Source organism: Varanus komodoensis, unplaced genomic scaffold (assembly GCF_004798865.1).
Source record: "Varanus komodoensis strain SLA01 unplaced genomic scaffold, ASM479886v1 scaffold39, whole genome shotgun sequence".
In the NCBI taxonomy this organism is placed as follows: Eukaryota; Metazoa; Chordata; class Lepidosauria; order Squamata; family Varanidae; genus Varanus; species Varanus komodoensis.
In genome coordinates this window covers 4,589,612-4,609,945 of record NW_025335922.1, presented here as the reverse complement: position 1 = coordinate 4,609,945, position 20,334 = coordinate 4,589,612, and the positions used below count along the sequence as shown (strand labels likewise).

At 42.7% G+C, this 20,334-nt stretch overlaps 1 protein-coding gene across 1 annotated transcript in view; it reads left to right on the top strand.

Annotated features, from left to right (window-relative positions):
• Nucleotides 1–20,334, top strand: part of BTBD11 (BTB domain containing 11) — a 234,420-nt gene that overhangs the window by 147,669 nt on the left and 66,417 nt on the right. The window contains exon 7 of the mRNA XM_044441292.1: nucleotides 14,337–14,541. Coding sequence (XP_044297227.1) covers nucleotides 14,337–14,541 — 205 coding nt within the window. The remainder of the gene's footprint in view (nucleotides 1–14,336; nucleotides 14,542–20,334) is intronic.

Sequence of the window (20,334 nt, the reverse complement as noted above, 5' to 3'; positions counted from 1 at the left end):
AGCAGAATGCCAATAAAAACAGTGTCTGGCCAATCAAGGAAGTTTTCCTGAAACGCAGATGGAAACGACACTGTGTTGATGACTGCCTAACCTTAAGAGGCACAGTAAAGGCTCTTCTCTGGATGGACTCTCAATTGGCCATGGGTCTGTGTGGAACCACCACGGACATGCTATCTGATAGCCTCCATGGTTGGGGAGCTTCATAAAGGGGAAGGTATTTTCTCCAATATCCTGACCCCAAGATGTTGAGGACTTTATACACTAGTATCAGTACCTTAAATCTGGCCTGGTAGTAAATAGGCAGTCACTGCAACTCCCTCTGCAAAGGGGTTGGATGTTAAAAGGGGCAGCTCCTAACAACAATGAAGCTGCTGTATTTTACATTAGCTCTAGCTTCCAGATCAGCTGAAAGGGTAGCCCCATATAACACATTGAGGTATTCCAGTCTTGACATTACTAGTGCCTGTATCTCTGAGGGCAGTTTTGCCTTGTTCAGAGTGCCAAAAATGGTTTGAGGCTCTGTGAGGCACAGTGGTCTCTTGGGTCTCCAGTGACAACAGTGAAGCTAGGGATACCCTCAGACTATGAATGGGATCTTTCACGAGGAGTGAGCTGGCAGTGATTTATCTACAAGGCTTCCATCTTGACAGAATTAAGTTCTGCTTATTGATTGTTATCCAGCCTCTTCACTGAGTCTCTGCAGAAATCTTGGACCTACACAGCTTCACCTGATTCAGAGGTCCCAGCCAACTGATAGCACTAGGCTTCAAATCCCCCAGTGGCTTCAGAGGGAGGCTGAGTAACACTGGAGACAAAATGGTGTCCAGTGGAACTCCAGTGCTCAATTACCAAGAACCAGTCACCTAACATTACTCTCTGAAGTTGGCTCTGCCGGTAAGACCAGGATCACTGTAACGTAGTACCTCCAGTGTCTAGCCCATGGAGTTAGTTCAGAAAGCTACTATGGCTGATGGTATGAAATCTTATGAAAGTCTGAGCAGAATTAACAGGGTTGTACTCCTGCTGTCCTTCTCCCAATAATGGTCATCCACCAGGGTGACCAAGATTGATGTGGCCCTGTAACCAGGTTGAAAGCCAAACTGGAATGGGTCTGGATAATCTTCTGTACACTTAGTCTTTCCTAAAACATTCAGTCTGAATGCCTCACCCATAAAATTTCACTCCCAGAAGGCTATCTTGCTGAGTTCTGCATAACACATACCAAGTGAAAATTAAAACATTTTTATACCTCTGTATGAACAGAAACAAGTTGGAATATTTGCCTTGCTTCTCACTCAGGCCTGCTGCTCCTTCTAATTGTCATTGAAGGACTTCTAAAGACTCTCTCATCACTGAGCCACCTATTTGCTGATGTGCTGACTCTACATGTCTTAAAATAGGCAAATGAATCGACATGTTCTGTCAGAAGCTCCCGCTGTCTCCAGAAATACTGATAATAGCTCTGCTATCCAGTCGGAAATATTCAGAATGCAGTTACAAGCTCTGTGTTCTTGGAGAGTTTTTCCTTCTTCAGACATGTTAATTCAGCTGAACTGAAGTCCTGGGCATGGGGAGAGGACCACTTTCCCCCATCAGTCTTGTATCCCGCAGATGGAGCTGCCTGTTTCTGACCTGTCTGTGTGCCCATACCTTTAATTGCAACCTGACACAAGGACATTTTAGCAATGGCACTTTTCCTGGTCTGGTGATATTCTATAGGAAAAGTTACTTCTACATGTCAGGTTACTTTTAAAGGGCATAGGAACAGTGTTTTACCTTCCCTTCAAAGCATTTTACCTTCCCTTCGAAGCCCTCTATAACCACATCACATTATCGTTGTCGTCGTTGTCGTCATCATATTTATACCCTGCCTTTCTTCCTCTTGCAAGGAACCAACAGTAGCTTATAAGACTCTCTTCCTCTCCATTTTATCCTCACAGCAAGAGCCCTGTGAGGTAGGTCAGGCTGGCAGCCTGTAACTGGTCCAAAGTCACACAGTGAATTTCAGGGCTGAGTCAGGACTAGGGCCCAGATCTTCCAAACCCCAGTCCAAGACCCTTACCACTATGCCACACTGTCTCCTGTGCATCTCAGTACATCCCTGTCCATGACGGTCGTGTCCTCAGCTCCACCCACCAAAGGTCTCCCACTCCCTCAAAAGAATCCATATTTTCTCCTTTGCTGCCCAGTGTGCCTGGAAGAGTCTCCAGAACACTGGTTTGATGCTGTGTCTGTTCTGCCCTTAAAACCCGCCTTTTTCCCAGAAGTATTTGGCATGACAACATAAGAAGCGTTTTTCTCCTGAGCCAGACCCTTGGTCCAGCTTGCCCTTGACTGGCAGCCGCTATCCAGCCTTTCGGGAGTATTTCCAACCATACCAAGAGATGCAGGGATTGAACTTGGGACCTTCCACATGCAGAGCAAGAGCTTTGCCACGAAGCTGTAGCTCCTCCCCTAATGCTCTACTTTTCATGTTGTACCTTAACTCAGCCTGTAACCAAGCCTATGAGAAACAGGTTTCTCCTGCCCCACTTTCCTCTATGGCTCCCTGTGTGTCAAGGTTGATAAGGCTCTTTTACCTGAGTACAAATTCTATTTCAGAGCAGTTCTCAAAGCCTGGATTCCAATGGTGGGCAGGGCTGCAAGTCAAAGGAGCAGGGCCAAAAATGCCAAACTATTTTAGTTTAAAGTTGTTACTGACAGTATGACATTTTAAAATGCGGGAAGGAATGAGATGGCTGGATTGGGCTCTGGTGGACCAGAATCCTGCCTCACTCACAGACCTGGGCTTCTTTGCCCATGCCCTCTGTCAAATTTTAAACTGCACGCTCTGTCTGGCATGGACCTTTCACCTTGGGCATACTGAACTACCATGCATATTGATACAGTCAGTGATGTTTTGCTTGGCACTTCCAAGCACATGTGGCAGCAAAGCCATCGCATGATCAGTTTATGTCCTGGGTGAGTGGGGAGAGACGGCTGAGGGAAGAGAGAAAGTGTCGGAGGGTCTGAATAAGCTACACTTCCTTGTTTGACAGCAGGGGAGACTCCCTTCCCTTCCAAAATATTTCTTGAAGATAAAGTTCATCCCCTACCCCAGCACAGTTTTATTTGACTCCTGAGTTTATTTAATATATTGGTCAGCTGTTTTTCAGCTAAATAAGCTTTCAATGTGAGTTACAAAAATAATCCAAAGTATACATATTACTTTTACGTTAAGCGGGAGTCAGTGTGGTGTAGCTGTTAAAAAGTCAGACTGGGACCTGGAAGATCCAGGTTCTAGCTCCTACTCACTGGGTGACTTTGGGCCAATGACAGATTCTCAGCACAGCCTACCTTGTAGGTCTGTTATACAGATAAAATGGAGAAAAGAAAGAAGTTTGGGTAAGTTGTTTTGGGTTCTTACCAGAGACAATACAAATATCCTAAATAAAAATGTAGCATAACTGTGAACATTGCTGCACTTTGGCAGCATCAGCAAAATCCTTGGCCATGAAATAATCAGGGAGGCCCTGCCTTCCTCGTTCCTTTGGAAGTTGGCAGAAGCAGGGGAACCATGGAGCCTTGGATTTCTGTCTAGCCAGTAGAGGCAAGAGGGAAGAATTGTGAAAGGAAAAGAGAAGTTTCAGCTTGAGCTGCATTAAGACTGCTTAAGTATTTATTGTACAGCACCTTCCTTGCACAGATCACAGGGTGGGGTATATAAAATAGTCAAGGCAAGATAATGTATTACAAATCTAATATTTAAGCAACAAGATGGAGGTACAAAACAAGAAATCTAACATAGCATCACTCTGAGGCATTGTGGGAAATTCCTGCTGCTTCCAGGTGAACTTGCTAGGGCTTATCAGGAGAGGGAATATACCAGAGAGAGCTTTGCCTGGAACCCCCATAAACCTGCAGCTAGTTTTGATGGCTGCCCTGGGAAAGCAGCTTTTGGGAGGCCCTGCTGAATATAATTGTTCTTGCATTGCTTTCTTGTATTGTCTCCCAAAAGCTCTCCCAGTCCCTCCTCAACACCATCTCATTTTTGCACCAGCATACTTTCCACCATACAGACGAAAAGCTGAATTTCTCCTAATTCACATCTGAGAGGTCATTTCTGTTCACAGCTGCTGATCCTCGCTTAAGTCTGTCAGCTCCCATGAGCTGAATTTGTTTCTGTCTAGTGAAAGCAGGAGATGCCACTTCTTTACTGTATTCATGGATTACATCAGATCATTTCAACAAGATGTTAAACCTGGGTTTAGAAACAAAGGTGCCTTCCTGAGGATGATTGGCACTTTCCAGCATTCTCCTTGACAGGCAGTTTTCATGTCCGTTTAGGACTGTTTCCACAGTAATATCTCTTCTGGAGAAGTGCACATAATAAAACATATTGGGATGCAGATTCTGCAGAAGGATGCATTTTCTTCCATTGAGGAAACACTGAAAGCTGAATGGTGTTCATGTGCAGAAATGCCACAGTGCACAGCTCTTCTGGGAAATGTAACACTTAACACTGTAGGTGGGAAACCATTTTCTTGAATGCTTCCCTACAGTAAACAAACTTTTCTGCAAATAAAAATGAATATATTGGCAGGAAAGGTCCAAAGTTCCTTAGTACACATTTGAAATAAGTGTATGAATGTTGTGCTATATCTCTTCCACACTTTTGGTATATTGTACATCAAGTGCACATTTGTTTCTCATGTGTTGCGCATAGTTTTTCATCTCCGTTATTGATTGGACTTCTGTTACAGGGATATCACTTTATCATTCTTCTAACTGTCATTGATATTAATGGGAAAGATAAGCATTTGCATGACTCTTTCTTGCAGAAGTCGATGGACGCTAATACAGTGTAATACACTGTTGGATGGCTGGTATGCACAGACCATTTTGAAGATAATGCTTAAACTATGGATAAGTGTTGTGTACAGACCTTGGGCTTTAACACTTCCCCGAATGACCACAAAGAAAAAAAAATAACATCTGCTTTGTATCTAACCAGCATTTCCTGTAAGCTCTGAATTTGGAAGAACCCTGGTTAGCTTAAATTCTGGTTTGTTCAAACAAAACAGGAACAGCTTATGCCTATGATCCTGGCTTATTAACAGACCAGAGTTTAAATTAACCAGTTTTAATCTAAAAATAATAGGGAAAACTGGTTTGTTTAAAAGTCTCCTCCTTGCAACCATGCCAAAGAAAAAAGGAGAAAGGTGGTGGTGAGCACATCAATTTGATACTCATACATATAGTGCTAAAAGATAGTTTAGGGTTATGGCCAAACTTGGCCAAAGAGTAAAGATGCTTTAATGAAATATAAATTCAGTGCTGTGGTGCTTTTTTAAAGTGGCACAATTAAATTATCAAATGTGAGATGACTGATTTAGCAATTAAGCAGGCAAAAGCAAAATAGAACCATTCTTGTCAAAACATTAATATAAATCACCTTTCATGGAACTGTAGAAGGAAGTATGACTTGAACATGACAGAGATAACTTGCCAAACTAATAGGTGACATGAAATGTAAAAATAAAGAAGTAGGGATACTAATTAAGCTGAAACTCATTTTACAAAAGGAAAAAATTTAAAAAAAGACTGAAAACCTTGATTAAATAATTAGTAAACCTTTACGTTTGACATGGTATCCAACGAATTCATGCTTAGCATTTCTCAAGTTCTGTTCCTTTTATCATCTCTCAAATCAGACTTCTTATTAGGTGGGTCCATGAATGTTAAAAATGCTTGGTTTTGATTTTTTAAATGCAGTTTACTTGCCTTATTTTTCTGCTGGCATTTAATGCATTTTCATATTTTAGTCTTTTGACCACTGTCTTTTGGCCACTGACTGACTCTTTTCATGCTTTACATATTCCTGTTATTATTGGAAGTAGTAATCAGACTAACAGATGTGCATCAAGAAAGATGCACAGCAATAATAATTTCCTCTTCCTACTTCAGTATTTCATGCTGTATATGCTCCATTTTTGATTGAGGACCTGCTGTTGCTAGGCAACCCATAATAGGAAATGGTCCCTTATTCCAATTGCTTTGGTTCTAAGCGAACAAGACAAAAGGTAGAAAGGGAAGCAGAAGCAAATGATATGGATCAGGAATGATAGCCAGGAAGTCCAAGGCAATGTTCTCCCACTGCACAGTGTCGCAATCCAGTAGAACCTCACCATCCCACTTGCCATTAACAACTTCCTGTTACCTAAAGTTTTTGGAATATTGATTGGTGTTCATTTTGTTTGTTTTGCGATAAGAGTATACTTACACTTCCAAAATTGGTAGTTTCAGGGATGTTCAGTGTAGAAAGGAAGGAAAGTAACATTTTCAATATATTTTACAGTTGGCATGGGAAATTACTGAGCACCCTAGTCAGCATTAAATCAACATGAAAATTTACAGCAAAGTTCATCGTTGATGAAACACATATTGTGGGAGGATGCCAGTAACTCTCGGAGCTGCTTTTATGAGTTGTGCATATTGGTTGGTGTGGATATAGGGAGTTGAGGTACAAATTCCTGCTCAGCCACGATACTCAGCAGTGCTATTTGTGCAAATGGCTGTTTCCCAGCATCATTCCCATGGGCAGGTTGGTTGAATAGAAATTAAGGCCATGAGGCAGCTTTGACACAAAATTATTAATAATTATGCTATAAGGTGTTCCATACAGGAAGAGACAGACACATATTTCTTTGAAAGCAAAGGTGTCTGCCATTTACAGTCGCATGCATATGTTAGCTTGCCAAAGGCTAGGAGAATCCTGTTATACTTCAGCCCTTGACCCAAATTCCATTGAAGCAAGATAATGGTAAGAGATTCTTCAACACTTGCCAGGGGAAGTTCAAGAATCTAAAACATTTGTTAGTCAGGATGAAAGGAAAGATTGGTGGATTTCAGTTACATAATGATACTAAGATTGTCCAAGTGGGAATGTTTTGGGTTTTCCATGGATGTACACAGACTGCATGAAAAATTATTTTTATGTATGCATGACACTGAGTACTGTACATTTAAAGTCATTTTCAAAAGTTGTGTTTCTGGCAGTACACAGAAGTGTAATGCACCTCTGTCAGGTGCCCAGCCAACTCAAGGACAGGAGAAACCTCTTTGGAGGAGGAAGAAAAGAGTTTCTCTCCTTCAGCACATCTAACTCCCACAGAAGACCTGAGGAGCCCTGTTACCAAGAATACTTTTGGCCTCAGCCCTGTTGTGGGTCCTGACTCTGGTGGTAATGGACCAGGTGGGAGAGTCCTTATCACTGATGCCAAATCTAGGGCAGTGAATTGGGGTACTGCTTACAGCAATATTTCCTTTGGTCCCACCTGAATCTACTGCAAGTCAATTTCATCAGCTGGCCCCAGGTTCTAGTAGTTTGAAAATGAGAGAAAAAATCCTTACACCTTTCTGAACAATTTTATAAATCTTTGTCATGACACCTCTTAATTAACTTAGCCTTAATTTAGATTTTTAAAAATTACTTGCTGCTGTAAAATCGTATTCTTATACTTGGTTAATTAGTCTAGGTAAGTGCCACACACTTATTTCATTCTGTCAGAAATATAAGCTTTCCAAATTGCTAATGAGGGTTAGATCCTGATAATATCTTTAAGCATACTCTATCCACTCTGATTATAAATACAGAGGAGTGATTAAAGGGTTTTGAAGGATAATTAATCCATCCCAAATACTCTTGGGATATGCATCCTTATGCAGGATGTAGTAGCGCCTAACGTGTCTTCATTATCTTCTGTGTTCTGGTGGAAGTTGGATAATGTTGCTACAAAATATTGTATGCCTTGAGGGGATTGGCATGCAAGGGATACCATGTCCATTCAACCAGATTCTTCAGAAAGACTGCACAGAGAATCTACTCCACCGTTTTCAATCCACTGGAAATTATAACCATTCAAGGAATGCTCATTCTGATCACAGTCATTTCCTAGTAGCAGGAAAAGAAACCAAAATAACTTTAAAAAATAAAAAGAAAGGTTTGAGTTATGAGAACATTGAAAAGTAAGCCAGAATTGCAGTACTCCATAATCAAGATGTTTTTGAGGTGCCCCCTATCCTGAGCAGCATACTAACAGTCGACTCCCATTCTTGATTTTAAGATTTTTTTTCCCTAGAGAATTTGTGCCTGCCTTTTTCTTTTCATGAAGACTGAATGCAGACAATAATTCCTGTAGATCGAGGGCAGGCAACCACTTTTGGTCCAGGGGCTGGATTGCTTCTGTGGGCCTACTTGGTGGCCTGGATGACATCAAGGAGATATATTCGCACACCAAAGCCCTTTCCACAGAGAGTGGCTTGGAGAAAGGGATCTTGCAGGAACTGGTTGCATACGTACCTGTCACTTGCCACTCACCATGTTACCTCCAGCCTCAGGTTTTCCTCGATGTTTCTTCCCCTCCCACTTCTTCTCTCCTATCAAAGATTGGACACATGTGATGGAGAAGAAGGGAAGAATTGTGGGAAGCTGGAAAGTATGTTTGTGCCAGTGGTGAGATCAACTAAACCAGACTGCAAGGTTCATTTCGCCTAGTCAATTTCACTTCTTAGGTCTAGGCAGCAGTAAATTAACAAAGTAAGATTGCTTCCTTTGTTTTGACTTGACTTGTTTCTGCCTTTTATTGCTTAATAGTTTCTATGTTGATGGTAATTTTTCCGTTCTGATTTTGTAAGCTACTTGAAGTTATCTTTCAAGAAAAAGGGGAAAGCATTTGAAGCAGTGATAAAGTGCTGGCCATGTATGTATGTATTTATTTATATCTTGCTTGTTTAAAATAATTCAAAGTGGCTTGCATCATTCTCCTCCTGCTGCTCTCAGTGTTAACCTCATAACAGCAACCCTGTGAGTAAGCTTGGTCTGAGAATCTGTGACTGGCCCAAAAAGATCAAGCTGGCTGCAGGCTAAGTGGAGACGAGGAGCCAGGTTGCCTTAGTCCCATTCCTGTGTCTTAACACTACATTGCACTGGCTCTATTTCAGAAGTTCACAATATGTGATGTCTTTCCTTCTTAGTTTCTTGTAAAACTCAAAGCCGAGCTTTTCACTTATCAGACTCTTCCCTGTCAGACTCTTAAAGATCTCTTTAAGACTTTTTATACTGAAGGGAGAAAATCAGAACAGTCCCTTTCTGGTTTTAAAAATAAAATTATAGACTGCTGCAGTCCTGTATACACTTAAGTGGAAATAATTATGGCTGAATTCAAGGGGACCTACTTCTTCTGAGTATACATCTGCCCTGGCCATTCATTACTTCCTCCTTCCAAGCAATGGCTTCCTATATAAAAGGTATTATTGTTTTTTAAATATTGTAAGCAGTCCTGAGATCTTGTCTAATAGGATGCATACAAAAGCTTTAAATAAATAATAAGTAAATAAATAAATAAATAAATCCAAACCAATCCAATCCAATCAGGCTTGCTTCAAACTACACATGAAGAAACAAAAGTTAGAATACTGACCATTGGAGAAAAGGGGCTTCATGATAAGAAGTGATTTTGAATTGAATGCAATGGGCAAATAACAATGTCCAAAGTGAAATAAGAAAATGGCAACTTCAGATTAGATCCTCCTGCTTCAGGACCAGCCACTTGGAGCTGGTCTGGCTACTTTACCTAATGCCATACTCTGGGATTAATGATGCTTGGGTCACCTTTTTCTCATGAGCATGCTCACCAAGCCTTCCCATAGTATTTGAAACTGACTGATTTACAGGACTGCCTGGTTTCTCTCTGAGTCTTTGGGCCTTTTCATTTCAGCTATAGATTCTTACCCTTCTTCCTCTGCTCTCTCTATATTTGTTCACACATCCCTTAAAAGAGGGAGGAGGAGGACTTTCTCTGTGGTGGCGCCCCATCTATGGTATGCGCTCCCCAGAGAGGTCCGCCTGGCGCCGTCATTATTTGTTTTTCAGTGCCAGGCTAAGACCTTTTTATTTAAAACTTATTTTAATTGTTAATTTATTGGTATTTATAGGATTTTAAATCTTTTAAGCCAAGATGCACTGAGTTTTAATATTTTTATTGTATAATTTGTTATATTTGTATATTTTGTTCTTGTTGTGAGCCACCCCGAGGCTTTGTTGCGATGGGGGCGGCATAAAATGTAATAAATAAATACATACATACATACATACATACATACATACATACATAAATGCTCTTTCAGAGGAACACTGGGCCCAATAATTGGCAGTGCTTCCCTTTTAATGGTAGATGAACCTCATTTCTCCTCCCTCCCTCCCTCCCTCCCTCCCTCCCTCTTTCTTTCTTTCTTTCTTTCTTTCTTTCTTTCTTTCTTTCTTTCTAAATACTACCTGATCTGCCAAGAAAGCTGTCAAGGTAGTGTACAACAAAATAATGATGCCTTGAACAATGAATAAAGCCCAAGAACATTAACAACAGTGAAACAATGGAACTACGCATTTTAAAAGGCTGCATTGAAAAGATGTGGCTTCATATTGTTTCTGAAGGCCAAGAAAGTGGTACAAATTGTAGTTCTAGGGGGAGCACATTTCCTAGAGGGCCTTTTCATGCTTGCTCAGCAAGCCTCTCCTGCTGGTCCTAATACCTGGGTAGGTTCATAGTGAGGCAGGTGGTCCTTAGGAGAGCATCTTAGCTATTTTGAACACAATCTATTGATGCCTTCAGGCCTCTGAACCTGGAGGGTTATGGGCATCCAATTCAGGGCAAGAGGAGCAAAGAGGCGCTTTTTGCCTCCCCACTCCTGCTTTCAATTGAAGTTTCTGGCTGGTCTTTAAGGATAACCCCATGTAGAGAGCAACAATTGAAATGTGATGTAACCAAGGAGTGGCTCTCTTACCAAATGGGGTGCCTTGTCTGGCTTAATAATAGGACTAGCCCATGATCCCTTTTTCAGTCAAACATCTCTGTCCTTTTAAAAATATCCCTACCCTATGTTTGAATGCTTTTCACCATCCAGTTTATCCAGCTCTGCTTTATAGCTAGTTGGCTAGGAGACAATCAATCCGTATGAGACCAAGTGGGATTCAAAACCCACAAGCCTGGTAACAGTCTTGCCAGGGGAGCTTAGCTCCTGTGGCCCCTCACACCTACTTTTTTTAAACTGAGGCTATTTTATATTAAGATCACAAGTATTCTGGAGGCCATTTGAGTTGCACATATGTTCCTGTTAAATATTGTATGGCTATCAGGAAATCTCAGTTATGCAATCCTAGACGTACAGAGAATGAAAAGAGTTTCTGCTTCATGGAATTTGACCATATGCTTTCAGTCACAAGGAAAACAAATAGTCTGTGCTGGACTAGATTTCTTGCCAGGAGCAACATGTTGGAATGTGTCTCGCTCTTTTTGCCAAAGGAAGTCATCTGATTCAGAAACTGTGGCTTTTGATTTGGGTATAGCATATGCTTCATGTGTGATACCACCATTTCCTAGTAAGAAAAGAATAGCAGCCTTTTCACCTCGTGTGGGTGTTTTCAGATAAGCATGGAGTGTAGCGAACCGCATTTCCTGAAAAGTGGGGTGGGGGAAATCTAGAATTGTCAACATGTCTCTGTAATACCACATACTCAAGACAGATGGATTTTGCATTATTTGCTCTATTATATTCTAATTGTCTCCCATTCACTCTCTCTTCAGAAGAACAACAACAAAGCGGGGGACAAACAATAGGAGTAAAGGAAAAAACGATTGATGCCCTGAATATATGCACAGAGTAACAAATAAAAATAATCATCGAACATTTTTAAAGAGGCAGTAGAAGGAGCTGATAAAATCATGCATGGCACATAAAAGATAATATTGTCAGCCTACTGATTGAAAAGGCCACTCGCAACAGTCATGATGTAGCCAGTTACCAAAAAGACAATTAGCTCTGGGGCCAGGTTGGTCTCCCTAAGCTATTTGCTTGGTTATCAGTGTTAAAGATACTGCTTCTCATAGCCCTCTTCTGTACTTCAGTAAGTTTGGGGCACATGGATCAGGACCTCAGATGGTGATTGAGGCACATGAGAGAGCATACTCACAAAGAGAAAGTGCACCTTAAATTACCTGATTCCAAGTCCTTTAAAGTTGTAAAGTGCAGGGCCAGCATTTTCAATCAGAAACAAATGGGTAACCAATACAGGTGAAACAATCCCAGGGTAATATGTTCTAAATGACCAATCCCAGACAACAGGCTGGCCTAACATTTTGGGCCAACCAAAATGCTTCTTGAGGACATAAGTTATTTTTTCATGATAAAAGTTCATTCTGGAGATTGCTAATACCATAATCCTATGCATAAATTTATCAGAAATTGAATTTTGTTCAGTTTTTTCTCCTTACTAGATTTAGGATTGTAGCCTAAAGCATGGCTATTATGCTAATATATTAAACATATCCTGCAGGGAAAAACTGTGCAAGGATCAAATACATTTTGCAGGCTGGATAAATTAAACAAAATGAATACACCCTAATTTTGTAACTTTTATCTATTTAGCTTACTTTATTTTGACTTTGCTAGGCTAGGACAAGGAGCTATGGAGAGCATTGCAACCCTCTTCCAAGCCTTCTTATTCAGCTGCTTCTCTAGCTTCTAAGATTTCAGGAAGCATTCCCCACTGAATTCTGAAACATATTTGTGCAGACACAAAAGGTTAGAAGCTTGCTTTAAAAAAAGATGATTGCGCGTCTAATAGCACAGTGTACATGTTTACTCAAAAGTAACACCCTGAGTGAGACATTTGGTGGTTCCAGACAAGGTTTTTACTGAGTGATTGTCCTGCTTCTATCACAGAAATTTATAGGGGCTCCTGGTGTCATTCTCTCATAGTTCTCCTTTGCTTTCCTATCTCTTCAGCCCTCTTTTCCTTTTTCACCAAAAAAGAAAAAAAAGAGGAAGAAAAAAGAAAAGAGAGACGAAAGCCAGTAAGGAGGAAGATAGAATAGCTGCATAATATATTTGGATTGGTACTGCCAAGAATCATCCAACTGTTCTCTCTCTCTGTTGGCTGTGATCCAGGAAGACATTCTTTCTCTCCCACTTGTAATCATCCTGTGTTTCCACTGCTGCTTCTTCCTTTTTTCTTAGACAAGTGGCAGTAGGATGCTTTGAATCCCCACCATCCCTAGAATGGGATGGAAGGAATCTTGCCCCAAACCCTGGAGGGCTGCTGCTGCCAGTCAGTGCTGACAGTGATGGGCTGGATGGGTCAAGGGTCTGGTCTTGTATAAGGCCACGTTCTATGTTCTTGCCAGAAAAAACTCAGTTGAGGCAGAAAAATCGGGGGAGCTGCACCATGTTCCTTCATTTGTAGCACTAGGAGCTGTCCATGTAGGAAGCCCCCTTCCTACCGCATAATTGTGTATCAGTTTCCAGATGAAGCGCATGTCTTCTTTGTCCTGTGTCATACTGCAAGACACGCAATCCCCCTGAGCATATTGTGTAACAACCAGGCATGATGGGTTGGCCATAAATGGTAATGCCTGTATGTGACAAATTACATGCAGATTTCATGCTCTCTCTCCCCCCGCCCCCAAATTTAGGGAAAGTACTTTCTGTACAGTAGAAAAAGAACAATGTCAGAATTAGCCTTCACTGAGAGAGGAAAAAGGCCATATCCTTATCAGACCCCTGATCCATTTATCCCAGCATTATCTACTCAGTTGGCAGCAGCTTGCCAGGTTCTCTGCTGCAGGACTTTTCCCATTAGCTGCTTCTTGATCTTTTTAATAGGGACTGAACTTGGAATCTTTTGCTAGCAACCCATGGGTGCTACTACTGAGCCATATCCATCCCGTCTGAAGAGAAGAGTTCAATCATACTCCTGAGCTGAGCTGTTGGATCTTAGGAAATTTTCCAGGGTAGCTTCCCAGAACACATCATCCAGCCTGGCAACCTGCAGATGTTTTGGGCTAAAACTCCCAATGTTCCTGAAGATTGGCTATGCTATTTGGGGCTGATCAAAGCTGACATCTAAAGCATCTGGAAGGTACTAGGCTGGGGAAAGCTATGTTACTTCCTCACTGGAAAGCAGAATAGAGAGAGTCTTGTATAGAAGTGTCTTTTAGATATGATAAGCAGTCTATAAATAGATTCAGTGAATGCATGGATGTGTACCTTATTCTGACTTCACCAATCTGATCCTTCCTGAAGGAGGAAAAATAATGAATGTACTCCATTATATGAAGTGTGCATGTGTGTGTGAGAGCAGTACAAGGATGAAGCTTACTTTGCTGAATAAGCCCCATGGCTTAACCCTGATTGCCTGCGTACATGCAATCTGCATTTTGTGACTGATTCTTAAGTGGAGGGAGGCGTGAGACTGAGCCCCAGCAGCAACCATAGCACTGATATGGCTTCTTCTTTTCCAGGTGACCTGGTGTCCCGAGCAATGCATCACCTGCAGCCTCTCAGTGCGAAGCAGCATAGCAACAGTACTCCCATGCACCACAAGCAGGGGTCACTGTACTGGGAACCGGAGGCCTTGTACACCCTCTGTTACTTCATGCATTGCCCACAGATGGAATGGGAGAACCCAAACGTGGAGCCTTCCAAAGTCACTCTACAGACGGAAAGGTAATGTGTGTTATGAACAGATTCACTGGTTTCTGATTAGTTACCAAAGGGAGGCTAGGCTTCATAGACTTCTCCACTTAGTCTTTTTGGTTACAATTGCTTTTTCTTGTTGGAATAAATTTTGCCTGCCATGAAGTGCTCTGTGGCTGACCCAGAATATATCAAAAATGACACTCGGTGGCTACATGCTGCAGATTTCTTCCAGATGTCTATTTTGGAGTGATCTCCCTCCCCCCACTCTGCTTTCTTTTGTTTCTTGGCTCTGCCTCTGTTTTGGAAAGCAAAATTAGAGGTTCTGTTTTAACTTAACAGGTTTGGTTTTAAATGTGCTTTTTTACAAATTTAATGGGCCTCAGCAACTATAATTTGGGAAATAGGGACTGAATACAGTACAATGTGCAAAAAACAAACTGCAGAATGTATTACACAGCTCGTAATGCCTGTTGACAGTCAGAAGTGATGTTGAAACAAGCTTGCCGTTTAGGACATAGTCTTCTGGGGTTTAGCCAAACTTTTGAAGCTCAAGAAGCACCAGGAAAGGGTGTGTGTAGTGTGGTGGAGCGAGAGATAGAGACAAAATGTCCTAACTTCAGAAATTCATTTGCAATAAGAGATGTTCTTTGAAGAATCCCTTACAAGTGGATTCAGGTACTAGAAGGGGTTGGACCTGAAGATGCTTATGTTGCCTTCCAACTATTCCCAGAGAGATTCTGGTTCAACAGTAGCTGCCTGCAGTAGAGCCAATTCCAGGATCCTTGGCTGAATGTATCTCAAGACATCTGTGTGTTAGGTCAGCACAACTTACGACCAAGAAAACCAAAGTGAGCCCATCAGCAAAGCCTCTTCCAGGTGTGAGGAGCCCCCCCCCCCCACTACATTCTATCAGGACGCTGCCCCAGATTTGCATGCCTTCCCCACCAATGGGTCTGCCCTGGCACTTACTGCCAAAGCCAACATTTACTGCCTGAGAGCCATTCACCATTTTGTGCTCCTCACTATGCCTTGGTGCAGCATTACACTGTGCGACACTGTCTCCTCATTCTGAGGCTCCTCATTATTTGGAGTAGGACTGAGATTTGGATGAGTCACAGCTCCCCCATGTCATGGGGGGCCCTTGGTGCCCCCTTTGATACCATTTCAGCCTGAGGATGTAGTTCGCCCATCATCTGCCTTTGAGGATAACTCACCTGCCCTGTGCAGGCACATGAAAATGAGAACAGACACTGGACCTTTAAGTCAGCAGCTTAGCAGGGGTGCAGCCTCTGAAAGACCAGGCTTGACCAGCCTTCAGAAGATCTCAGTGGATTGCTGTGCTTTGCTGGGGTAGTTGCTTCTTATGGGAGAGAACTCCAGCCAGCATTTCCTGCAGCCTGCTTCCAAAGTTTGCCTGGATGCAGGACAGCAGGCACCAAGCTGTACTCCCCTCCCCTGGGCTCCACTCCAAGGGACAGGATGATCAGAATGGCACCTTCTCACATGCTTTCTGCACCTGCTTGCTAAATCCCATGGGTGGACCTACAGCAGCCACCTGCTCACCAGCCGTGTATGGCTGTATCCTTGGAATAAAAGCATCTTTCTCTTTTTACTGTCTACCTGGACCTGACCAACCAGTAGATAGTAAAGATTTTGGATGCCCTCCATGTGTGGTTGGTGGACTGCCTTTGGCTGCATTTGTGCATACATGGGTTGGGTGTTCAGCCAGTTGCCTACAGTTTGCCTAGTTTCACATAGTGCTGAGAAAGTGAGAGCTTTTCCCACTCCAGCTTTTCTCTGATGCAGGAGGGGTGAGGATATAGCCAGGATATAGCCAGGTAGATGTCTTGATGAGAGATGCACACAAAGTGCATTTCTGGTGCATCTGAGGTGACAGACACATCATGTTGAAGAAATGTGCTTAGTTGGCATAAATTTTATTTATTTATTTTATTTTTTATTTTATTAAAACATTTTTATGCCACCCCATTCGCCGAAGCCTCGGGGCGGCTTACAACAAAAAATTTAAAATAACATTTTAAAATATATACAATAAAATACAAATATACACTATAAAACAAGCCGCCCTGGCCAAATAAAATTCAATAATATTAACATTTAAAATACTGCTTAAATAAAAAGGTCTTCGCCTGGCGCCGAAAAACAAATAACGACGGCGCCAGGCGGACCTCTCTGGGGAGCGCATTCCATAACTTAGGCGCCACCGCTGAGAAAGCCCTCCTCCGAGTAACCACCCTCCTAACTTCTTCCATGGAGGGCTCCCGGAGAAGGGCCTCTCCCGCCGATCTCAGGGGGCGGCTGGGCATATAAGGATGTAAGCGCTCCTTCAGGTAACCAGGACCCAAGCCGTTTAGGGCTTTATAGGTCATAACCAACACCTTGAATTGGGCCCGGACTTCAATGGGAAGCCAGTGAAGCTGACGGAGAACTGGAGTCATGTGAACATAACGTCCAGTCCCCGTCAGCAGCCTGGCAGCTCTATTTTGGACCAATTGAAGTATCCGGACCGTCTTCAAGGGTAGCCCCACGTAGAGCGCGTTGCAGAAGTCCAAACGGGAAGTCACCAACGCATGTGTCACTGTCGCAAGGCAGTCATTCTCCAGATAGGGGCGCAGCTGATGAATTAGCCGAAGCTGGAGGAAAGCACTCCTCGCCACTGCTGTTACCTGAGCTTCCAGTGAAAGCTCTGGGTCGAGGAGCACTCCCAAGCTGCGGACCTTGTCCCTAAGAGGGAGTGCAACCCCATTAAGGACAAGGTTCAATTCACCCTCTCCGAAGCCCGATCCACCAACCAACAGGACCTCCGTCTTGTCTGGATTGAGCTTCAGTTTATTGGCCCTCATCCAGCCCATTACCTCGGCCAGGCACCGGTTCAGCACAGCCACTGCCTCACCTGGATTGGTGGAAAATGAGAGGTAGAGCTGGGTATCATCAGCGTACTGATGGTTCCGCAGCCCACACCTCCTGATGACCTCTCCCAGCGGTTTCATGTATATGTTGAACAGCAAAGGGGACAAAATGGACCCCTGCGGTACTCCATGGCATAGCTGCCATGGCGCAGAGCCATAGTCCCCCAGCACCACCTTCTGGAACCGGCCATTGAGATAGGAGCGGAACCACTGCAAAGCAGTGCCTCCAACCCCCAATCCCGCAAGCCTATCCAGAAGGATACCATGGTCGATGGTATCGAAAGCTGCTGAGAGGTCCAGCAGAACCAACAGGGACGCACTCCCCCTGTCCTTCTCCCTGCACAGGTCATCATACAGGGCGACCAAGGCAGATTCAGTACCGTACCCGGGTCTGAAGCCGGACTGCAATGGGTCCAGATAATCAGTTTCATCCAAGAGTGCTTGGAGTTGTCCCGCCACCACTCGTTCTAACACCTTGCCCAGAAACGGGATGTTGGCCACTGGTCTATAATTAGTGGCCATCTCTGGATCCAGTGACGCCTTCTTCAGGACCGGTCGGACTACCGGTGGCGGTGGCGACCGTCGAATAAATTGTATTATTCACATTGCCCCTGCCCCTTATTTTTCTGAAAGGGATCTTTGACTGCATATTTTCATCCATTTAAATCACTGGATATTTAAGATAGAACTTTGAGACTGAGTGGCCACAGCCTCAGTTTACAAAATAAGAAAAACCTGGCCAGGTAAGTTTCAAACTTGCGAGCCGCTTTCTCTCCCCCAAATTTAGCTATACTGTTATGATGAGAACAACAAGGATGAGGATGATTCTATTAACAAAGCAGTTGGAGTAGGAATTATATTCAAACCAGAGGAAAGTCTGTTCCTTTTTAAAACCTACTTGACAAAATTCTCTTTCTCTGGAAAACCACTTTAGGAACTGTGGTGATGTGGTAAAGGCTGGAGAAAGCCTTCTCTGTTGCTGCCAGGAACTTGTGGTTGGCTTTGGGAGGAACAAAGATTCCTTCTGCTGCCTAATCAGATGTGCCTTGGCATTGAGTGCCAGAGTCCCACGCGTAAAGGATATTATGGAGGCCCAGATCTTTCCACTGTACCAAGTTATGTAATCTCCTTTGCTTTTCTGTTCCAGTTCCCATACCTCCTCACAAAGGCATTTGGTTAAAGTGGCTTCTATTTGTGTTTTGAAACATTTTCTTTTGTATTTTTATTTCCACTAAAGGGTTACCGGTGACAGTCTCCACTGTAAGTCTTTCTTTATAGTGTTTGATTTATTACTAGCATTTTTCCTTATGAATAGAGAACATTTCTCTTTTCTACCTCTCCCCCTTGGACAAGAAAAATGAAATTGCTTTTAGCTATGTTTTTTCTGCTCCCCCCCCCTTGATTTTAATCCACAGTCCAGCCTCTTTCTCTGATTCTCATTATTTGGGGCTTCTTTGGAGGGGGGGTGCATTAATGAAGCAGCTAGCTTATATCCCATTACCTGGATGCTTTACCATGATTTTCCACATTTGACCCTTGGGTGTCAAATGAAGAATTTAGGTGTCAGAGAAGAATTTCTTGGGTATTGTCAGTGTAAGTATCTTTCCTGGGTATGTGCAAACGTATCACTGTGAGGGAGCTGCTGGCAGTATCACTGCTTTGTAAATTAAAACAGTCATTGTGTCCCACAGTAAACCCTTTAAAGGATATAAAACACCTTTATGTTGTATTTAAGTTGTAGACCCTGGATGGGAAAGATCCACTTGGTGGCATTTGTGATGCCATGAACTTAATTCCCATAACAATATTGTAATTCCTTTTACAATGTTCACAAGCTCTGAGCCTGATTTTTCCAAGGTCCTGCTCACTGTCTGGTCCAAGTCCCACAGTAGAAACAATTTCATCCTCTTCCTCCACTTTATTTCATGTCCTAGCCCACAGAGGCCCAAAACAGATTTTACTCTAAATCTCTGTGTGGAAGCAATCTCTTCCTTTTACCCACCTTTACTCGAGAGGTAGTGTAGGGGACTCAGATCATATAAGCCCCTTTACCCCCATGCTAAGGTCCCAATCTGTAGCAAAGGACAGAGTGACACGGTCAAGTACAGAATTGGCGACTGATTGGACAGTTTGACATCTGCCATGCAAATTCTGAAACTGGGAGGAACTTGGTTGGAGTATTTCCACACTGGGGCTCATTAACATACCCTATTAATATTCGCCAGCAGTCAGCCACTATTAATACTGTTCCTCTTAATTTCCTACACTTGCTTTCTTCTTGTTGTTGCCTGATGAACCTCAGGCAACTTCTGGCCACATGGAAAAAGAACTGGGACAGTGGGTAGAACGGGGATAATGCAGTGGGCCCTCTTTTGATTGAATGACATCACTCCTGTTCTGTCTTGACACAGTGTGTAATATTCCTTACTGATTTATAGAGATTATTTCCCAACCTGAAGATTTATAGATTAACAAGCTATTAAACAACAGAGGATATTAAGCAATGTGAGACAGGGTGCATTTATCTCTGCATGAAAGTATGTGCACTGTTGCTTCACACATGGAACCCCCTTCAGATAGTATGATTGAACCAAAGGGAAATAATATATTTCTTTTTTTCCCTTCCTAACACTTGTTCACTCAGTGGACATGCTAAGTGATTACTGGCAAGAGCTAGGAAGCACAGTGTCTCTGCTCACTAATTCATACCTTTTTCTTAGAGATCCTTTAGCCCCCTTCTATGAACCAGCTGTATTGACAAGACTCTCATTACCACCTAACTCTCTGTATAGGATTTCTTTCCCTATTAATGTCTCATGGAAGATGTAGTTTAGCAGCTTAGCTGTTTTGGCACCAGTATTAATTTTATTTGGTGGTAAACTGTGTTTTC